The sequence below is a fragment of the Leucoraja erinacea genome, chromosome 8 (assembly GCF_028641065.1).
Source record: "Leucoraja erinacea ecotype New England chromosome 8, Leri_hhj_1, whole genome shotgun sequence".
Lineage (NCBI taxonomy): Eukaryota > Metazoa > Chordata > Chondrichthyes > Rajiformes > Rajidae > Leucoraja > Leucoraja erinaceus.
This window is the reverse complement of record NC_073384.1, coordinates 6,977,385-7,000,651: the sequence shown is the minus strand read 5'-3', so window position 1 is coordinate 7,000,651 and position 23,267 is coordinate 6,977,385. Positions and strand designations below refer to the sequence as shown.

The following is a 23,267-nucleotide window of genomic DNA, read 5'->3' as shown; positions in this document are numbered from 1 at the left end:
ACCTCAGCATGCATCTTTCTCCATAATATATAAAGAATATAATATATATTCATAATATATTAACATAATTTAATTATATAATAATGACGTATTACATTTTATAATATAATTTATAAAATATATTTCACAATAGATTAATATATATTTTATAAAATATTACTATAATATATTTATTATATGCATTGTATACAATACAAGTATCCAGAGATGCTGCCTGTCCCGCTGAGTTACTCCAGTATTTTGTGTCTACCTTTGATTTAAACCAGCATCTGTAGTTCTTTCCTACGCAAGTATATATTATATTCTTTATATTTATTATACACATTATATATAGTGTACTATATTTCATATAATATATATTCTATTATATATTGTGATATAAAATAACATTATATTTTATAATACATAAATATACATAATATCTATATTTATGTATTATTCAATATAATATTCTATTATGTATATTATGTTATATATATAATAGATTATACAATATAATAGATATTATAATACATTTACTAAATAAATACTTATATATAATACAGATCAGGAAAATAGTCAGATGCTATCACAGAGAGCTAACTAGATCTACTCATTGGGTCAGTATCAATTTGGGTAATATTTTACATCAAGCCAAAGACATTTTCATGTGAAATAGAGATGGTCTCTAACCTCGTTGAAGAGCAGTTCCCGCCTCTGCTGTTTCCTGAGGTCCATTTTCTTCACCGCCACTTGCTTGCCAGTGTGCTTCTCCGACACGATGCACACAATGCCGGTGGAGCCCTCTCCAATCTTGATGAAGTTTTCCAGGTACTCCCGCGGGTCGCCGGTGTTGACCACGAGTTGCAGGGCCGCTCTGAACTGTTCGTGGGACACGCGAGTTGGGGGCTGCTGTACCGAAGAGCTCCAACTCGGATACTGGTAAGCACCTTGGTTAACATATTGAAAATTCGACTGAGGAGGCGTGTTGTGGCACTGAGATGTTTTGGAATATGGTGATGAAAAATAATGGCTTGATGCTGCGTAGATGGGGTTCGCTGGATACTGAGGTAGTTTTGATGGGCCTCGAGGATAGGTGTCTGACCCAGTCATGTGAGGACTTACACCCCTTTGTGGTTTTTCATAATCCACCTATAACACAAAATAAAGGGATAATCCAATTATGCTCATGTATTGCTCACTGCACACCTAATAACCCCTGCCAGCATGAAATAACCTCTTCATGACAAAATGTACAGAGTTTCAATCGAAGACCTTAGGCGTAGCCTCATGATGTATCACAATTGCAAATAATTACAAACGCTGATTCATTTAATCAATCACTTTGACCAGCAGAGCTCGTGGACGGACAGGACATAAAACACAACAGCGCTATCAATTGCCAGCACCGCTGCTGGCTGCCTGCCAAGAGTCCCTTGATCCATGTTAGTTAATTGCGCATTAATCTGAATTTGGCAGAGTAATCAAGGACCCAACTGAACTGTGAAATTGAATTCTGCTGTAGAACATCGTTCGGCTAGTTTATGCTAAGGCTGCAGAAAAAGAACTGCCGCAGCATCAATTTGTCACTGCTATCTGGTGTTGAGATGGGGATTACCTGAGTTCTAGATCCACTAACATGCACCTGAAATCTCGAGTAACACCTGAGTTTGCATTGTACATGGGGGCCAATTTAAAAGATTATCACTGAGAAGTTAGACTTTTGAAGGAGAAATAATTCCCTGCCTGAAATTGAAAAAGAGAAGAATTTTTCATTGATCGATCCCTGGAGAGGAAAAGACTACAAAAAGTAGTAAACACTGCCCAGTCCATCATTGGCTCTGACCTTCCTTCCATCGAGGGGATTTATCGCAGTCGCTGCCTCAAAAAGGCTGGCAGTATCATCAAAGACCCACACACCATCCTGGCCACACACTCATCTCCCTGCTACCTTCAGGTAGAAGGTACAGGAGCCTGAAGACTGCAACAACCAGGTTCAGGAATAGCTACTCCCCCCACAGCCATCAGGCAATTAAACCTGGCTCGGATAAAACTCTGATCATTAATAACCCATTTTCAGTTATTTACACTTTATCAGTCTATTTATTCATGTGTGTATATTTATACAATGGTACATGGACACACTGATCTGTGATCAAATACAGTAAATGCCTACTATGTTCTGTGTGCTGAAGCAAAGCAAAGTTCATTGTCCTATCAGGGACACATGACAATAAACTCACTTGAACTTGAAGAACAGTTTCAGTTTAGTTTATTGTCACGTGTACCAAAGTACAGTGAAAAGGTTTTGTTGCATGCTAACCAGTCAGCAAAAAGACAAATCATGATGACAATCAAGCCATTTACAGTGTATAGATACATGATAAGGGAATAACATTAGTGCAAGGTAAAGCCAGCAAACAGGGAGAGGGTAATTGTGAAGTTGCTTCTCTACATGTTTGATCAGCTGTTTTCAATATGGTATTGGTGTGGCAGCTGAAGGGGCCTGTCAGTCCCTTTGGCATAAAGAACAAGTCGCTTGGAGACAGCAAGAATACGGAGTGCAAATATAAATTACAGACAATTGCTAGATAACTATTAGTGAACCTCATTACCGTATTAAGGGGCTGTCCCACTTGGGCGACCTAATTGGCGAGTTTAGAAGAGTTTGAAAAAATGACATGTTGAAGACCTCCTTCGACTAGCTATGACTAGCTACGACTAACTTCGGGAAAATTGGACACCGAATAGTGGAGAGTGAAGACGACCTCCTTCGATTATGATGAAGACTATCTACGACTGCCTTCAACTACCTTCGACTACCCTTGATTACCTACGACTAACATGCCGACCTACTACGACTAAACCTACGAGTAAAAAAAGTATCAATTTTTTCCATGGCGACCTTTTTTTACTTGCGGGCATTTAAAAAAATATATTGAAAAAAACGCCGCGACCTAGAATATGTGGAGACCACTCTTGAGCATGAAGGAAAGTTACGAAGACCTCCTACGACCATGCTGCGCGTACGAGTTTTGGGCGAACTCGCCAGAACTCGCAGATTAGGTCGCTCAAGTGGGACAGGCCCTTTAGGATCTCAATCCTAAACTAGGAAAACTAACTTAGATTGTTAATCACCATGGTTAACATTTAATTTGTGTCATTTATGGTCAAAGAAAATATTTAGGATTTCTTATTAACTGGCAGAGCTGTAAGGAAGTTTAAGCTTCAATGCATTTTACTCCAATGTGGCAGAATAATTGCCCGTATTCTTAAGGGGCCTGTCCCACGAGCATGCGACTGCATGCGGCAAGCGCGACCTAACGTGGTCGCTTGAGCCGTACGGCCTCGCGGGACCGGTCCCACTTCGATCGCCGGAGCCGTATGGAGTTGTGCGGAGCTGGTCCCGACATCCCACGGGGCTCCGAAAAACTGACACTGTTCAAAGATTCTGCGCGGCAACGGCCTGCTGGCTCGCAGCCGCATTGAGGCCGTACGCACCGCCTCGACGGGCGTACGCACCGTCTCGACGCCGTACGCAGCGTCTTGACAGCGTACGCCTAGCGAGAACTTCACGCGGACTTCGCTCGAACTTCACGTCAATTCGTACGGGATCACTCGACCTCCGCGGGGCCCCTGCTTCCGGTTTGGTCGCGCTCGCCGCATGCAGTCGCATGCTGGTGGGACAGGCCCTTTAATTTTAAGATTCCTAAGAATGCAGTTAGGTGATGGGTAATACTTAGCAGTAAAGGAAAATTATTTGCAGATCTGCAGATGCTAGTTTAAACCGAAGACAAACACAAAAAACTGGCGTAACTCAGCGGGTCAGGCAGCATCTCTGGAGAAAAGGAATAGGTGACGTTATAGGTGGGTCGAGTCGAGTCTTTGCCTCCTATTTATTATTTGATTGTTTTACTACTGCCTATGAAATGCTGCAAAATATGAACCCAAAAGACAAAGATCCAAGATAAATGGATGCAGTGGAACAAATTGAACAATTGTATCTAATATGATATAAATGAGATTTAACACATATTCAACTTGTTTCTCTAAGTTATCTTGTATCATTTACGATTATATTATTTACACCAAGGTTTTACAACAAAGTGGTTATGTTCCTTTCTCCCCTTCCAACTACAACTTACGACTAAAGAAAATCAAGGCAATTTAACTTTTGCCGAATTTCTGACTTAACGGAAACAAAAAGCGATTAAAGTTATAACCTTTCCATTCTGCGTGACTGAGTCGAAGGCCAACACGATAGTAAGCACTGTGGATAACTTCATTAGTTTTATTTGTTTGAAAAAGAAGTGAATTTAAAATAACATACATGTGTAATATTATCTGGATGATCTGCCATGATCATAGTGATGGTTCAAAGGGCCAAATGGCCTATTTTCCTCCACCTATTTTCTATGTTTCTATCTCTTCTGTGCATTTACAAACATAAAATATATACATAATGTATAAGGCTAATAAAGTATAATTTCTAATAATAATACATTGAACAAATACGAGTATGTGACAAGCTATAAGCAGAAAGCCTTCAACAGCATTCCCATATTCATCAACATCACTAGCAAGAAGCATGGCTGTTCCAGTTCACTGCTGTAATAGCATAGCTTTGTGTCTGGATAGGGGAAATGCGTAATGTGTCCTCCGATACTATTTTGCCGCATTACTGTTTAAAAGCATCTGCACGTTGCTAAGAATTAACGAGTTCCCGAGTAAAAACCTTTCGCAGTTTGCAAAAAAAAAATCGTCGCCATTCAAGATCAGGTCAGCGTTGCAGATGATGTTACATCACAGGATCTTTCACAGAAGCCCAGGAAAATGTAACAGCTTGATGCTGCAGAGTGCGTTTATTAAGTCACAGTAGACCTTTTCTCTGGCCAAACATCCCCATCACGAGAACAGTATGCTTTTTGTAACAGGGCTAAAAATCTACGAGTAAATTGATGGGTGGGTTACGTTGCAGAACTTATCCAAGTGGAAAATCGTTGCCGTAAATTAACATTAGATACAAAAAAAAAAATCTGTAAGCTGTGTGCTCAGCAATTCTTTTGCCGAACATCACCATGGCAACACGGCGTGTGAATCGAGGAAAGGATAAGTGGAATAAATACTTCAGATTCCTTCTGTTACCAGAAAGCAGTGCCACCATGGGGTCTGGGAAGGAATATTGGTAAAGGAATTAAGAAACCAGCGTGCAGCAACACAGAAATAAATACCAGTCACAGAGTGCAAATTACTACAAAACTTAAATGGATGGATCTATCAGACAAATTCCGTTGTTATACCCCCCATGCCATCCTACCTAATTGCTTACTTAAGGTGTAGGTAGAAACTACAGATGCTGGTTTAAACTGAAGATAGACACAAAAAGCTGGAGTAACTCAGCGGGTCTGACAGCATCTCTGGAGAAAAGGAATCGGTGATGTTTTAGGTCGAGTCTGAAGAGGGGTCTCGACCAGAAACGTCACCCATTCCTTTTCTCCAGAGATGCTGTCTGACCCGCAGAGATACTCCAGCTTTTTGTGCTTACTTTGGGTAAATCTTTACATTTATTTGCACAGAAAAAATATAATTTATAACTTTAACACAAGACATATCAAAATATAGTGGTCGACACAAAATTCCGGAGTAACTCAGCGGGATAGGCAGCATCACTGGAGAGAAGGAATGGGGGACAGTCACAATCCTACATCTACAACTGTCTGTGCTCAGTATTGCCAATCACAGGTGGAGGCTGTTGTGTAAGAAACCACATCCATACAAGACTGACTGAAGACTTCATACAAGACTGAAGACTGAAGAACAGTCTCGACCCGAAATGTTACCCATTCCTTCTCTCCAGAGACACTGCCTGACCGCCTTTATCGAGTAGACAGTACTATTTTGGCTGTCACTCCAGCATTTTGTGTCTATCTCCTTCCAAGACTGCTGTTCTTGTTTGTTTCCAACAAATATCTTCAACAATGTTCAAGAAGGAACTGCAGATGCTGGAAAATCGAAGGTAGACAAAAGTGCTGGAGAAACTCAGCGGGTGAGGCAGCATCTATGGAGCGAAGGAAATAGGCAACGTTTCGGGCCGAAACCCTTTAGTTTGAATTTTCACCGCTGAGTTTCTCCAGCACTTTTGTCTACCTTCTAATATCTTCAAATATTCCTAACAGTGTCAGCCCCCAAAACTGGAGAACAAAAAATGACTTCTATCACCAGCTGCTTACTTTTTTACCTTTTAATCTCTGGTATTTTTACATACTCCTCAAATTTACAACCTATGAATAAAACTCTCCAGTTAGCATTGTTATATGCTTTTGCCCATTTCATCTTTTAAATTGATTTTTGATGGAATCACAATATGCCCACTAATCCCTTCTAGTTTTGCTATGCTGAACTTTGAATTGGGAGGTGTCACTCACAGATTAATTTGCCAAAGAGCATGCTACTATACTAGATAATAGGCATGGATTGCCTGAGGAATAACTGTGCGAAGAAAGTTGACCAGTTGTCTCTGGGTATTCCCGTTTCAGAATGCTTCTTTGAAAGTGAATAATCAAGGAAGAGGGAAAGTGGGGAGTTAGAAACTATCAATAGTCATCCACACACATTTATAATGTCCTGTCGCAGCGGCAGCAGACAGTCAGGGTGGGCAGTAGGACATCAAAAACCATAGCCGTGAGCACTGGCTCACCCCAAGGCTGTGTCCTAAGCCCCCTTCTGTTTAGTCTGCTGACACACGACTGTACTGCCAGACTCAATAACAACTTCATCAGCAAGTTCGCTGATGACACAACAGTAGTGGGTCTCATCAGTGACAACGATGAATCGGCGTACAGGATGGAGGTGGAGCTGCTCACAGGTTGGTGCAAATCCCACAACCTCATTCTTAACGTGGGAAAAACTAAGGAGATGGTGGTTGACTTCAGGAGGGCGGGGAAACATCACCATGCACCTCTGCACATCGACGGAGCTGATGTGGAAAGGGTCAGCAGCATGAAGTTCTTAGGACTACATCTGTCTGATGACCTGACGTCCACGGCCAACACCACAGCTCTGGTCAAGAGAGCCCAGCAGCGACTTCACCCCCTCCGAAGACTACGGAAAGCAGGCCTCTCCACCACACATCTACGGACTTTTTACAGGGGGACTGTCGAGAGCACACTGACATACGGCATCACTTCCTGGTTCGGGAGCTGCAAGGCGTACGAACGGCACCAACTGGACAGGATAGTGAAGACAGCAAGCAGGATTATTGGTGCTCCACTCCCCTTCCTGCTGGACATATACAAGAAGAGATGCATCAACAGAGCCATCTCCATCATCAAAGACCCTTACCACCCATCGCATGACTTTTTCACCATCCTCCCATCTGGGAAGAGGTACAGGAGCATCAGCTGCAAAACCAGCAGGATGCTCCTCAGCTTCTTCCCACAGGCTATAAGACTGTTAAATGAACTTTCCCCCCTGCCAAGTATCGCGCACAAACCCCCCACACTGCAGCAGAGCCACTGTTGTGCCGCTGCCGGTCGGAACGGCTGTTGAATGTTATTGAATGTTATTAGAGGGTTAAATTGTTCATGACATGTATTTTAATTTTAATTGCTATTTATTTTGTAACGAAAACTGAATGGACACTGGTTGAGAAACGTTTTTTTGTTTCCTCTGAGTATGCGAATACTCAGGAAATGACAATAAAGATTTACAACTTACAACTTATAAAGCTTAGTTTAGATTAGTTTGGAGATATAGCGTGTAAATTGTCTTTCTAAAAGTAGGGGGCGCCGTCGAGTATGGCTGCCCTGCCAGTAGCTGTTAGCCCTTTCACCCTTTATTTATTTTTAGTGAGGTAAACGTGTGGAGGTCTTTTAGTCTTTTTATGTGGGGGGGTTGGGGGAAAGGGGGAAACTATTTTTCTCAGTCCCTACCTGGTCGGAGATGCGGCTTTTCTCCGAGCCGTGTTTTCGCCCCTTCCCCGCGGCCTACCAACAGTCTGGAGCGGCGTTTCCTGCCGGGACCGGCCAGGACTTCAGCTTCGGCAGCGGCACAGCGCTGAAGCACCATCGTGGAGTGGGCGATGCCTTACCCGGGTTTCCGTGCGGTAAGCTCCGGAGTGCTGTGACCGCCGACTCCAACATCGCGGAGCTGCAGTCTGTGGAGATAACAGCCGCGGGCGGCGGTGAACTTTAAACACCGCGGAGCCTGGGATCTCACGCCGAGGTCGCCAGTGTTGGAGCTCCAACCAGCGCGGCCCGTGGACTTCAGGAGCCGCAGTCTCCGGGAAGGAAGCAGCCGCTCCAGACACTCCGAGCCGCTGAGATTGTTCACCCGACGCCAGAGCTTCATCATTCGGCGAGAGGGCCTGAAGCATCGGGCTGCCATAGCGGCAACTGCAGAGACCTCAATAGGCCCGACTGTGGGTGAACAGGGGACAGGACTGGACTTCTGATGCCTTCCCCCACAGTGGGAACTATTGTGGGGGGATGTTTTTATGTTTATTGTTAAATTCTTTAATGTTGTGTCTTATCTTTATTTGTGTGCTGCAATGGCAAGTCAAATTTCACTCGACCAATTGGTGTATGTGATAATAAATGTCCTTTGTAGTGTTGAATTGTAAACAGGACCTTTGGCCTACCGAGTCCGCACCAACCAGTGATCCTCGCACATCAACACTACCCTTCACACACTAGGGACAACCTTTACATCTACACCAAGCCATTTAACCTACAAACCTGTATGACTTATAAGTGTGGGAGGAAACCGAAGATCTCGAAGAAAACCCATGCAGTTCAAGGGGGGAACGTACAAAACTCTGTACAGACAGGCACCTGTAGTCAGGGACAAACCCGGGTCTCTGGCACTGTGAGGCAGTAGCTCTACTGCTGCTCCACCGTGCCACCCCCAAAAAATGGACACATTCAACTTTGAGATTAAGCATGTGAACGTTACGTTAATTTTCATCTTTGAGTATATGATCGTCCTTTGCCAGCAGAAAAACAATTAAACTGAATGCAAATGCACCGCCAGTTAATTTAATAATGATGAACATGAAGTTAGCGAAGCAGATAAGTTATATTCCATCCTTCCAATATCACCATATCAATAACCACTGTTAGATCCACTACTATTTGAAACAGCTGGCATGCTTAACATATTGTAACCAGCACATTTGTAAGTGAACCTTAATATAAAAGCAAATAGTACTCTTTCCTTGATAGAAGCGGTCACCAATCGACAAGCGGTAACTATGGATGATGTGGTGGTGTAGACCATACATGCATCCAGCTGCCCGGAGTAAAGGAGGTGATGGACTACCAGCTGCTGGGAAATCGGTAGTGGACCTGTATTACACGTTCTCCCTTAGCATGCTGACTATTCTTTCTTGATGTTTTCCTTGAGGTTTTCTCTTCAGGTCACATTATACAGATGCAACTATCAGCAATATTGAAAATTAAAATGTGTGCAGCATTTGTCCATAAATTACAACCTAGGTGGGAGACGGGGGTTAACTGTCACAATTATATTTCCACCTGTCATAAATTCATGAGTGACAGGATCAAAAATAGGCCATTCGGCCCATCAAGTCTACTACACCATTCCATCATGGCTGATCTCTCCCTCCCTCCGAACCCCATTCCACTGCCTTCTCCCCATAACCCCCGACACCTGACCTAATCCAGTATTTATCTATCTCTGCCTTAAAAATATCCATTGACTTGGCCTCCACAGCCTTCTGTGACAATGAATTCCACAGATTCACCACCCTCTGACTAATAATGACTCTGTCCCATAAGCTCCTTCCAAAGTAACAGTGAAACAGTTCGTATCCCCTGATAAAGCTCAGGAGCCTCTACAACTTTAGGCTTTGCACTCCATACGCAAGAAGAGTAAGTCAGCAACAATGACCAAAAATTATGTTTTACGTTCTCGTGGCATTTGCTACCAAGTTAAAAAAAAAAAAAATGACTGAAGCCTAACCTGTAAAACGGCCAAGTACCTTTCAGTTAATTTTTCCACACTGATATTTCCATTCAAGAGTTAAGTCAAGAGCATTGACCATATGTACTTGTCATCTCTGAACTGCTATTAATCAACTTTGTAAAATTTATACACAATCATTTTTGATACCATGCTTTAATTACTGTCCTTCATGCTCAATTACAATCTAACACATTTAACCCAAATACACAAATCATATTTTAATGTTATCATAAGTAAAAAATGTTATCATTTTCTCCAACATTTATTACGAAGGCTGATTATTACATTTGTCATAATCAAAATCAGTTATACAAGCTCTTTGGCCCAACCTGTCCAAGATACCCCATCTAAATTTAGTTTAGGGATACAGCGAGGAAACAGGCCCTTCAGCCGACCTGAGATTCCCGCACATTAACACTATCATACAAACACTATCCTACATACAGTAGGTCTATAGTACCTACCCACTGGGCAGGTGCTATAGACCTGCACGGGAAGGTAGACGCTCCCACCCCCACGAGTCTCGGGCAGATGGGGCTCGTCAGCCTGGGAAGGCAGTCCATCTAGGAGAGGGAAAACTCTGATTTAAAACCTCCACTGCCTTGTGGCCATATCCAGTCATGGAAAAGGCTCCAGGAGTAAACCTCAAGAAAATCCAGTCGGATCCCCTAAGGCAGTTCGTCGTTGTCTACAACCTCGCTCTGGCAGCTCCTTGGACGGCGCTGGTGCCAAACTGTAACAGTCCTGCTGTTCCTTTGGATCGATCAGCGATGTGGAGAGGGGGGACGTGCTGCATGGGCAACAGCCTGTCCTCCATATGACATTGCCCAGGCTTGCTTCCGACCAGGATGCTTCACCCATGGTCAGTCATGACCGAGGGGGGCCTATTACTAACATACACCAGGGACAATTTTTACATTTACCAGGCCAATTAACCTACAAACCTGTACGTTTTTGGAGTGGAAGGAAACCGAAGATCTCTGAGAAAACCCACGTAGGTCACGGGGAGAACGTACAAACTTCGTACAGACAGCACGCGTACTCGGGCTCGAACCCGGGTCTCCGGCGTTGGAAGGCAGCAACTCTACCGCTGCACCACCGTACCGCCCTAATTATTAATGAAACAAATGGCTTGTCCATTACATCAGCCACAGAAGTCACTGATGGGAAACCAAAGGTGACTAAGACAATAGACTTGGGAACCTTCTTCCCACTACATTTTTTGAGGGGAGGAGCATGAAAGCAAGTGGCATAGAGTCATAGAATGATACGGTGTGGAAACAGGCCCTTCGGCCCAACTTGCCCACACCCAGCTACTTATCCCACCTGCTTATGCTTGGTCCAGATCCCTCCAAACCTGTCCTATCCATGTACCTGTCTAACTGTTGTTTAAACGATGGGATAGTCCCAGCCTCAACTGTCTCCTCTGACAGTTTGTTCCATACACCCACCACCCTTTGTGTGAAAAAGCTACTCCTCAGATTCCTATTAAATCTTTTCTCCTTCACCTTGAACCTATGTCCTCTGGTCCTCGATTCCCCTACTCTGGGCAAGAAAATCCGTGCATCTACCCGATCTATTCCTCTTATGATTTTATACACTATAAAATCACCCATTCTCTTGCACTCCAAGAAATAGAGACCCAGCCTACTTAACCTCTCCCTGTAGCTCACAGAAACATAGAAATTAGGTGCAGGAGTAGGAAATTCGGCCCTTCGAGCCTGCACCGCCATTCAATATGATCATGGCTGATCATCCAACTCAGTATCCCGTACCTGCCTTCTCTCCATACCCTCTGATCCCCTTAGCCACAAGGGCCACATCTAACTCCCTCTTAAATATAGCCAATGAACTGGCCTCGACTACCCTCTGCGGCAGAGAGTTCCAGAGATTCACCACTCTCTGTGTGCAAAAAGTTCTTCTCATCTCGGTTTTAAAGGATTTCCCCCTTATCCTTAAGCTGTGACCCCTTGTCCTGGACTTCCCCAACATCGGGAGCAATCTTCCTGCATCTAGCCTGTGCAACCCCTTAAGAATTTTGTAAGTTTCTATAAGATCCCCTCTCAATCTCCTAAATTCTAGAGAGTATAAACCAAGTCTATCCAGTCTTTCTTCATAAGACAGTCCTGACATCCCAGGAATCAGTCTGGTGAACCTTCTCTGCACTCCCTCTATGGCAATAATGTCCTTCCTCAGATTTGGAGACCAAAACTGTACGCAATACTCCAGGGTGTGGTCTCACCAAGACCCTGTACAACTGCAGTAGAAACCTCCCTGCTCCTATACTCAAATCCTTTTGCTATGAGAGCTCAGACCCTCTAGTCCTGGCACATCCTCGTAAATGTTCTCTGAACTCTTTCAAGCTTGACAGTATCTTTCCTATTACATGGCGCCTAGAACTGAACACAATATTCTAAATGTGGTCACATACAACTGCAACATGACCTCCCAACTTCTATGCTCAATACTCTGACGGATGAGTCTATACTTCCATTCCAATGATGATTATCAGAGAAGTGGGATAGCTACTCCCCCAATCACCCATCTCTCACAGTCATAGATCATCGCATTTCAGGCCCGCTGGTAGTAATGTGGTTTCCACTGAAAGCAGACACTCCACGAGTTCCCCCCATGTGTGGGAGAAGGAACTGCAGATGCTGGTTTATACTGAAGATGGACACAAAGTTCTGGAGCAACTTAGCAGCTCAGGCAGCATGTCTGGAGAAAAGGGATGAGTGACATCTTGGGTCAGAACCCTTTTTCGGGCTGAAAGTAGAGGAGGAGGCGGGGGGGAGGCCGGAGGTAGGAAACGGCCAGAACAAACCAACAATGGGCCATTATGGGTTTCACCTTTCCTGCCGGAAAGGTGGAGCCCCTAATGGCCCATTGTTGGCTGGGGGACAGGTGATAACGAAAGGACACAAGGATGTGAACAGTGAAACTAGTAGGATGACTAGGGTGGGGGAGATGCTGCCTGACCCGCTGAGTTACTCCAGCACTTTGTGTCCATCCATGGGAGATCATGCTTGCACACAGTTACCATTGGCTACATGGAAATCCAAGAGCAATAGTTTACTTGCAAACCTTTTCCACATCACACATGCAGGTAACAAGCAGATGCAAGTCCTATGTGCAGCATCATTTATTTTTTAGAGATATAGCACTGAAACAGGCCCTTCAGCCCACCGAAGTCAGTGCTGACCAGCAATCCCCGCACATTAACACTATCCTACACACACACACAAGGGACAATTTTTTACATTTATACCAAGCCAATTAACCAACAAATCTGTAGGTCTTTCGAATGTGGGAGGAAACCGAGTATCTCGGAGAAAACCCACGCAGGTCACGGGGAGAACGTACAAACTACGTACAGACAGCGCCCGCAGTTAGGATTGAATCCTGGTCTCTGGCGCTGTAAGGCAGTAGCTCTACCGCTACGCCACCATGTCACCCTTAACCATCTTAATATCTTGCATATGCTGCAACATTTAAGACCGTCACTTTTTAAATTCATTTTGGCATCCATCTTCCATTGTTCATGGAGTAATTAAAAAAGTTAGCAGCAACCACAGCAGAATATTAATGCTTTATTGAATTGATTCAGTCTAGGCTCCATTCAATTAACACTTAATTGTTCAATATCAAAATGCAGCTCTACTTTCCCGGCATCCTCACTTTCACAGAGACATCAGGTTCTAGATGTATGATTGTGCAGTAGGAATCTCATGAAATGGCTGCTTCCAACTCAATTTAAGTGAATCAGATAAGCATTATATAGTAGCATCTGAATGTCTATCAGATGGACATGTATCACTACAGTTTCATGCCAATTCCTGAAATTAAAACAAAATTGTTTCATACATTGTATATTTTCATTGAAAATCAATATTTCATTTTTTTGTTCGAGCTAACATGAAGTAAACGTAATTCTAGTCAACGTGATAGAAGTCATTAATTAATTGAAAATACCTGTATTTTCAACAACTCTAAACATCACTGCAAATAAGCTAGAATCCCATTTGCAATGTTGATTACACATCCTGTCCTTGACAAAACTCCACAGAATCAAATCAGCATGCAAGGAAAGAAAATGAAAAGGCTTAAACAAACCCTTTAGATAAATGATCATATACATAATATAACACTAGAAAATCAGTTAGATAATTACTTACAGTAGATGCAGTCTAATCTTATCATTGTTTTCATTTTAATGTCAATGGAATTAGAAGTTCCTGCATTGAAAATACATTAAAAAGGAAAGATTGTCTGCCGAATGATCAATTTTGAAGAAGAATTCATATTTTGCCTGATTTCCAAAAAGCTTTCTCATATTTCCAGCATCTGAAACTGTATTATGTACAGTATTAACATTCAACTTCAAGAAAAGGTATTTTTAGGACATTGCAAATCTAGTGGGTTGAGACATTATTCCAATGTACTGCCATTGCATGCATAATGTAGATGTGGCTCTGTGATCTTCTGCCGCCAATTGAACTGTAGTTCAGAAACAATGGACACACACGACCGCCACTATAATGGAAGATCAATGCAAAGGTCTAATGTTTAGTCCAACAATGTTTTGCTGAGAAATAAATATGGACCAGGAGGCCCAAATTGGATGTCTAATCTAATGAACCCGGAGATCCTAACGATGGCAGTAGGAGGGTGAGGCAAATGGTCACAGCTCATGTCCTGCACAACTGAGGAGACAGTAAGGGATTACTTTGACTGGAAGTGGCTCTGTCAGAAAGTGAGCATCCATATGTCAGCTAAACAGTGAATGAAACTCACATGTCACACTCACATCACATCCATGACTGCTCTGTTTCAGTTCATGGACGTATATAAAATTATGAGAGGCATATACATTTACAGGGCGGCACAGCAGTAGAGTTGCTGCCTTACAGCGCCAGAGACCCAGGTTCGATCCTGACTACGGGTGCTGTCTGTACGGTCTTTGTATGTACTCTGTGACCGCATGGGTTTTCTCTGGGTGCTCCGGTTTTCTCCCACACTCCAAAGACGTTCAGGTTTGTAAGTTAATTGGCTTTGGTAAATTGTCCCTAGTGTGTAGTATAGAGCCAATATACGAGAATGATCGGCAGTCGGTGTGGACGGTGGGCCGAAGAGCCTGTTTCCATACTGTATCTCTAAAGTCAGTCAGAATCTTTTTCACAGCTATAATGTCAAAGACTAGAGAGCATAACTTTAATGTGAGAGGGGCAAAACCTGAAGGAGATGTACGGGGCAAGTCTTTTTATAGCGAGGGTAGTGGGTGTCTGGGATGCGCTGCCAGAGTGGTGGGAGATGCAGTTTCAATAGTGGCGTTTAAGTCTTTTGCCTTCCATCAGTGAGGAGGTGCCTGGTAGACTCACTGCGGTGGATGTTAAACTGTGTTCATTGTGTGTTCTGTTATTTTATTCTCTGTTATGACTGCAAGGTATTTAATTTTGTTCAAACTAACAAGTTTGAATGACAATCTTCTTCTTCTTTCGTGTGGCGTGCACAGCCTAGAGTTGTTGGACAACTTGTTCTATTTGATCTTCCGTATGTGCACGTCGAGTTGATTGCATTAGTCGAAACAGGGCGGACCACGTGAAGGTTGCAATCTTCCACGTGTGAATGACAATAAAGGATACTTAATACTTTATAGACAGGCACATGGAGATGCAGGGAATGTAGAGGTAAGGATTATGTGCAGGCAGAGGCTAGTTTGTCTTGACATCATATTCGGCATACATTGTGGACTAAACAGCCTGTTCCTGTGCTGCACTGTTCTATGTTCCATATTCTATGTTCACACATAATGGATGCACATTTGGATACAATGGTAAATATGTATGGAGAATGATAGTCAAAATTTTACTTTGAGAGGAGAATTTAAAAAAGATAGCGGCATGTAGCCATACAGAAGAATAAACAAAATGTCACACACAAAAACTGCAATACATCTAATAAATCAAAACTAATTAGCTGCGAGTCTTCTGCTATGAACTAAAAATGGCTAAGAATATTGCTGGATACAATATCTGCTTTAGTTTACCAATACCACCAGCAGCTAAGGGCAGTACGGTGGCACAGCGGTAGAGTTGCTGCCTTACAGCTCGAGACCCAGGTTCGATCCTGACTATGGGTGCTGTCCGTACGGAGTTTGTATGTTATCCACGTGACCTGCCTGGATTTTCCCCGGGAGATCTAGTTTCCTCCTTCACTCCAAAGACGTACAGACTTACAGACGTAAGTTGATTGGCCTGGTAAAATAGTAAATCGCCCCTAGTGTGTGTAGGGTGTGGGGATCACTGGTCGGTGCGAATTTGTTGGGCCACAGGGCCTGTTTCTGCGCTGTATCTCTAAACTAATAAAAAACTAAATTAAAGCTTCTCATGTTAGAACAGAATTCAATCAAGCACACATCTCTGTCCTCCAGTTCCTGCGGACATCCGCCGCTGGAAGTATAGCATTTTGGTGTGTGTGTGCTTTATCATCGTTCCTTACGATGCTTCGTACGACAGTGATCGCAACTTCTACTGAAGTGTGGATGGCCGTTGGCTCGCTCAAAGCTTATCTGTCCTTTGACAGGTCTTGTTTTTGGTCCTGCTGGGGGTCCACAGCCCCCTCCTCACCTGGCAAGTTAAAGTACAAAAGAGATGCCAATATACCTGCCCTCCATAAATATTTTGCTGTTGCCCATTTCTAATGAGCTCCACATGGTGTTATCTTAATTTGACAGCACTGTTGCAAGAGACCCCAGCAGCTTCTTGATCCATTCTCCCAGCTGTAGTGCAAATTCATCTACGTGTTCCAATAGTGGCTGGGGGGAAATTAGGTGATCTTTGTTATCAACAAAAGATCCTGTGGTAACAGCATTCAAAACAATTTACTGAATAAATGTGATGTGTCAGAGAAGCAAAGTAGGGCTTTTACCCTTCAATTACAGCAGAATCAGCACACAATTCCATCCAGCATTATTTCAGAATAGACTTTTAAAAGTAGGAAAAAAATTGGTTGTCATGTAAACATGAACTGATGCAATACTGGGTGTGAAATATTGGACGAGTAATGTGCAAAATCAAAGGAAGCAGTGTGTAGAATGATTCTCTGATTTGCAAAATATCAGCAGGATACAGAGCACCTTATCCAAAAACGGATAAATTATCAAGATATTCTACCAAAAGGACAACTCTTCAGATTAATTGATACTTTTAGCCACCCAACTACTGTCTCCTTCAAATTATGTATTCCTTCACTTAATTACATGTAAATACAACGACTGAATTATTATCCTACTTACCCTTTTTTTTTGTACTCTGTAAACCAATTAAGACTAAACATTGCATCTTTGAAAGCATGTAGGAAGGAACTGCAGATGCTGGTTAACCAAAGATAGACACAAAATGCTGGAGTAACTCAGCGGGACAGGCATCTCAATCCATGCCGTCTCTCTATCCACTTTAAATACACTCAGCACCTCAGGATACAAGCGATGGCCAGAGATGCTGCCTGTCCCACTGAGTTACTCCAGCATTTTGTGTCCATCTTAGAAAGGAATTGGCTTCAAAAGAAAAGCAGACCAATTACATTAAAAAAAAAATCAGCCAAAATGGAGGATGAAAAAAAACTGAAGCTAGGGAGGAAAGAAATCCAGTGAAATCACACACCCCAGAGCCACACCGAGGTGGAATGCAGATGCAAACACAAGTGTTGAAGATTTGAATATGAATGCGGCATTTACCTTAGGAATGCATGATACAGCCGTCGTCTCAGACAGCCTGGGGTAAGTGTATGAACTATATGAATGTCCAGTGGGTCGTGTTGACTTAAATGCACTGGCAGCGTGTAGCATACTTGGCTCCTGTAGTCCAGATCCTGATTTTGATCTCTGTCTCATGGCTGGTTGAGGGCTGGTTGGTGTGACATAGGATGACTTTGGCCGCTTATCTACGTCTTCCCTTTGTGGCTCTGGACCCAAGTCCTTTTCTTTATATTCCAACTTTTCAGTAGGAGCTTCTCGTTGAGAAGCAGTTCGAGAAGGTGTAGATTGCGGGTGTCTCCTGTGACCTAATGGTGACTTTTGAGCTGCTGGGGAATCCCTGCTTGTCACAATGTGATCTGTCGGCCTAATCCTTGACACCATGTAGGCATGGTAGTCTGGCAGTAATCTACCAAAATCCATCTTTTGTACATTATCTTCTAAATAATACGTTTCTACAGACCGAGCTCTGTTCAAATCCTGGCCATTCTGTTGAGCTGCTTTGGTGTTACATGTGTAAAATCTATCCCAGTCTTCTGCGCGAGTTCTCTGTTCTTTGAATTTCCCTATGGTGATATCTTTTGAAGGTTCAATATCATATGTGTGTCTGAAATAATAATGGCTGTAGCCATTCTCCTCAGGACTGCATGCGCTATGGTTTGAATTTATCTGTGGAACAGCTGGTGGACTCTCTCTACGCAGAGAGTTTGAGCGAGTTACAGAAATATCATTGAACTCTTCCAAAAGGCCATTTATAGAGGCGTCTTTCCATGCTCTGTTTCCTCTGACTATAGTCTGCAACAAAAAATAAATCAGTTAATGCAGACAGATGGGACGTTTTCAAAATATTTAACATCAGAATACAATCCTTTAAAGCTCAAACTCATTCCTTTACTTAGAATAAACACTTTCTCTGTGAAAACACAATGTTAAACAAATACAAATATTCATGCATCTGCAATTTTAAAATATCAATCTGTAGAAGCTGTCTTTGTCCATCCTTCTTCAACAATTCTTGATGGGTAAATTCTTGATTAGTACAGAGGTTATGGGGAGAAGGCAGGAGAATGGGGTTAAGAGGGAGAGATAGATCAGCCATGATTGAATGGGCCAAATGGCCTAATTCTACTATTATCACTTTATGATCTTATGATTTGTTAAGTCTGTCTTACGTATATTGCGACCTCTTGGTCTTAATTAATTGAAAGAGCTGGAAATCACAGGGTTGGATTGAAAAACTCAATTCCACCATCTGGGATACAAATTGGTGATGTTCCACTTGGAAAGTTTTCTGTTATGAATTGAATTGAAAGATACAGATTGGAAACTGTCCCTTCGGCCCACCGAGACCACGCCAACCATCGGTCACCCGTTTACACCAGTCCTGTATTATTGCACTTTCTCATCCACTCCATACACACGAGGGGCAATTTATAGAGGCCATTTTAACCTACAAGCCCGCACGTCTTTGGAATGTGGGAAGAAACTGGAGCACCCAGAGGAAAGCCACGTGGTCACAGGGAGAATGTGCAAACTCCACACAGCAACCCGGGGTCATGATCGAACCTGGGACTGGTGCTGCGAGACAACAGCTGTACTAGCTGCGCAACTGTGCCCCCTTTTTCTCCGAGCGATCTTTTTGAAAACTTCTCTAAAAATGCAAGGAAAAAAAAAACGAATGCTGGAAGAACAGAACACATCAGCTATTATCTGAAGAACAAAACAATTGTGATGCTTTTTAGCACAATCTTCACCAGGAACCTTGTGTATTTTCAGCATGTTATGTTTTTATACAATGTTCCATCTGCGTAATATTACAATCCGTTCCACAGTAACTAGTCACTTGAAAAATAATTTAAATGTTTTTCAAATCATAAAATCATTGTTGGTAATTTACATTGTTTAATTTTAAATTGTTGTACAATTCAATTCTTAATTCAGAAAATGACTCGTTAGCAAGACTTGTATCTGAAGGATACATGCAAATGCCTGTCATGAGAGGTCTCATGCATTCTCAGATTAATAGAACAAATTTTACAAGCACAAAATCAAATATATACAAGCAGCTCAAATTTTATTCAGGGGTTCCTGAAATGCAGCACGTGATTCAAAAATGGGTAAATGACACATATAAATCTAAATATTTCAACGGGCGTAAATTTGAAAAAATATTAATATTAATTAAACAATATTATCATTGCAGAATATTATCACAAATTATAAATCAAATACATAATATGCGAGGTGCCTGTATTTATCGTAGCACACAATTAGTCATTTTTAAATTAATGCTTTGATACTTTTAAAGTATCATTCTGTATCCCATCAACAGTTATACCCATGTCAGATTATCAAACTATTATATTTAACTGTTGTGTAATATGATGTATCAACCTTGCTCATTCTTTCCATTTGCAACTCTTACTCAAATAGAAGATGGGAAATGTGGACAGGTGGTAGGAATGAGATAAAAAGTTGAAGACATGTGATAAATTCCTTTAGTCATTTCTCAGCATTAAGATGAAATAAAGGCTTTGTTTGGCAAATGGGGAATAAGGAAAGAAAATTAACTTGCACTTATCGACTGTCTTTCAAATCTTAACATTTTCTAAATGGCTTTACAGCCAATTAGATCACACTGAGATGTAGTCACTACTGTAACGCAGGAAATGGCTATCAACTTTGTAATGCCACAAATACGGGTCATGGCAAAATTAGATGTATAAGTATGTGTTGGTGTATTGGAGAAATTCTGCTACTTTTCTCTGAACGCTTTAGACTTTAGAGATACAAAGAAGAAATGGGCCCTGAAGTCCCACTGAAGTTGACCAGCAATCACCCATACACAAGCCCTATCCTACTCACGAGGAACAATTTACAAAAGTCAATTTACCAACAAAAACCTGTACGTCTTTGGAGTGTAGGAGGAACCCAGAGCACCTGGAGAAAACCCATGTGGTCACAGGGAGAACGTACAAACACCACAAATACAGCACCTCTAGTCTTTGGGTCTTTGGTGCTGTAAAAAAGATTCGATCTGCCTGTAAAGTAATTTCAGAGGGTGGTGAATCTGTGGGATTCTTTGCCACAGAAGGCTGTAGAGGCCAAGTCAGTGGATATTTTTCAGGCAGAGATAGATAGATTCCTGATCAGTACAGGTGTCAGAGGTTATGGGGAGAAGGCAGGAGAATGGGGTTCGGAGGGAGAGATAGATCAGCTATGATTGAATGGCGAGTAGACTTGATGGGCTGAATGGCCTAATTCTACTCCTATTCTTTATGATTCAGAATATCATAGTTTTGGGATACAATTTTAGAATCAGATACCAGCATGAAAAATATGTCAAAACTTGAAATGGATATAAAGTGTGAAAACAAACTTTAATGAGCAGTTTCTTAATTAGGTAAAAGGCAATGTTTGAAAGTAGTTTTTCAGTCAGTGAAATGTACAGGGTGTGAAAGAAAATAAAATATATTTTTCTGAAAGATGATGTACACAAAAAATGGCAAATATCAAAGAAACAATATAGGAGAGAGATTTCGATCATTTAAATTGTAAAATGTATACATCTTAAAATGCATGAGCAAACATATTTATTTCACAAGGGCAATAAAACCCCATAAAGCTAATTTAAACATGATACCTCAATGTTAAAGTTAACAACGGTAAATTGAAATTTAACAAATTAAATTTAATTGTTAAATCTAAACAACTGCTCATCAATGGTAGGTACTATGTTGTCAAATATACCTAGGTACGGTGACATTTTTTTTTGCATAAAATTCAGCAAAATCTTACTTTAGACAAGCACAATCATATACAATCATACACAAGCACAATCTTATATCGCAAATACAAATAAACCAAACAATCAAATGGTTTTTCCCCTCCCAATACCATTCATACAACAATGAAAAGCAATAGCACTGGCCTTAAACTCAATGTTTTGCTCTGTCCGCACCTTAACTTGATGATTTTGTCGTCAGGTGTCTTAAGGGCCTGTCCCACTGTACGAGGTAATTCAAGTTCTCCCGGGTTTTCCCGATTCGAACTCGTAGAATGTCCGTAGCGGGTCCGTAGGAGTTTGTGGATGTCTCATAGCGGCTCGTATGAGTAAAAAGTAACCATTTTTCTCATCATGAGTATTTTTTACTCGTGGACATTTTTTGCAGTGTTGAAAAAATGTCACGAGATTGCCGGATTGCCCGAGTACCTACCGTTAGCATTACGAGTCGCGACGAGACATCCACGAACTCCTACGGACATTCTCCGAGTTCGAATCGGGGGAAAACTCAGGAGAACTCTTGAATTACCTCGTACAGTGGGACAGGCCCTTTACTTGGTGTCAATGAGTAAACTCCCCAAATTACTGAAGTAAGCTTTGTTTTAGTAAAGTAAACTTTCCTGAAAAAGTAAGTAAACTTTGGCCTCAACAAAACTATGTTATTAACATAGAGCATAAAACAGAAGATAGACACAAAATACTGGAGTAACTCTGTGGGACAGGCAGCATCTCTGGAGAGAAGGAATGGGTGACGTTTCGGGTTTAGACCCTTCTTCAGACGATAACATAAAACAGTACAGGATAGGAACACCGGCCCTTCGGCAAACACAATATTTGTATCGAATGAGATGCCAAATTAAACTAATCCTTTTTGCCTCCACATGATCGATATCTCTCCATACCCTGCATATCTTAAACCATTTTATAGAACATTTAGTTTTAGAGATACAGCATGGAAACAGGCCCTTAGACCCACCGAGCCCTTGCCGACCAACAATCACCTGTACATTAGTTCTATCCTACACACCAGGGACAGTTACAGAAGCCAATTAACCTACAAGCCCGCACATCTTTGGGATGTGGGAGGAAACCAGAGCTTCCACAGAAAACCAATACGATCACAGGAAGAAGGTACAAACTCCATACAGACAGCATCCTTGGTCAGGATCGAACCCGGGTCACTGCAAGGTAGCAACTCTTCCGCTGCGTCACTGTGCCTCCATACATCTTTCATATCATTCCACATATTTCCATAATCTGCTGACATATGTGTTCCTCCATCTCCTGCTGAGATTACAACGTTGGAGGTCCTGCATTTTAACCTACTGCGTTACCTCATCTCTTTGATTAATATGTCATTGGGACCAATATGGACCACAATTTCTGGCTGTTCACCCTCGCCTTTCAATGTCCTGTGCCCACTCAAACACAAATAAATCACTTCATAATTCATTCCAAACCCATTTGAACCGAGGTAAGAGCCAAGGGTAAAGGGCAGTTTCTAATTGACAAATGTTATCTAACTTCAAATATCAGTGGTTCATAGGGTCATTCCACATATAGCAATTTAAAAAAAGTGATTACTTTAATTTAATGTTATTGCTTTTTGCAAGTCCTTGGTGTTTGTTCTTGTTTTCAGTGAGAAAGGCCCTTCATCATATGGCAATTTGAGAGTGTGTTTTTTAATGATAGGCGGCATTGGAAAAACATTTTTAAACCGCAGAACATTCATCAAAGAAACCAAATTAGCAATGATGGGTAGCAGCA

At 42.0% G+C, this 23,267-nt stretch overlaps 1 protein-coding gene across 4 annotated transcripts in view; it reads right to left on the bottom strand.

Annotated features, from left to right (window-relative positions):
• The window catches only part of pak5 (p21 protein (Cdc42/Rac)-activated kinase 5), a 151,852-nt gene that overhangs the window by 26,070 nt on the left and 102,515 nt on the right, over positions 1-23,267 (bottom strand). For 3 of the 4 annotated variants that reach the window (XM_055638936.1, XM_055638937.1, XM_055638938.1), the window contains exons 4-5: positions 17,699-18,511; positions 673-1,131 (exon numbers count right to left, since the gene is read on the bottom strand). In XM_055638936.1, coding sequence (XP_055494911.1) covers positions 673-1,131; positions 17,699-18,511 — 1,272 coding nt within the window. The remainder of the gene's footprint in view (positions 1-672; positions 1,132-17,698; positions 18,512-23,267) is intronic. The other variant, XM_055638939.1, reaches the window with a different exon arrangement.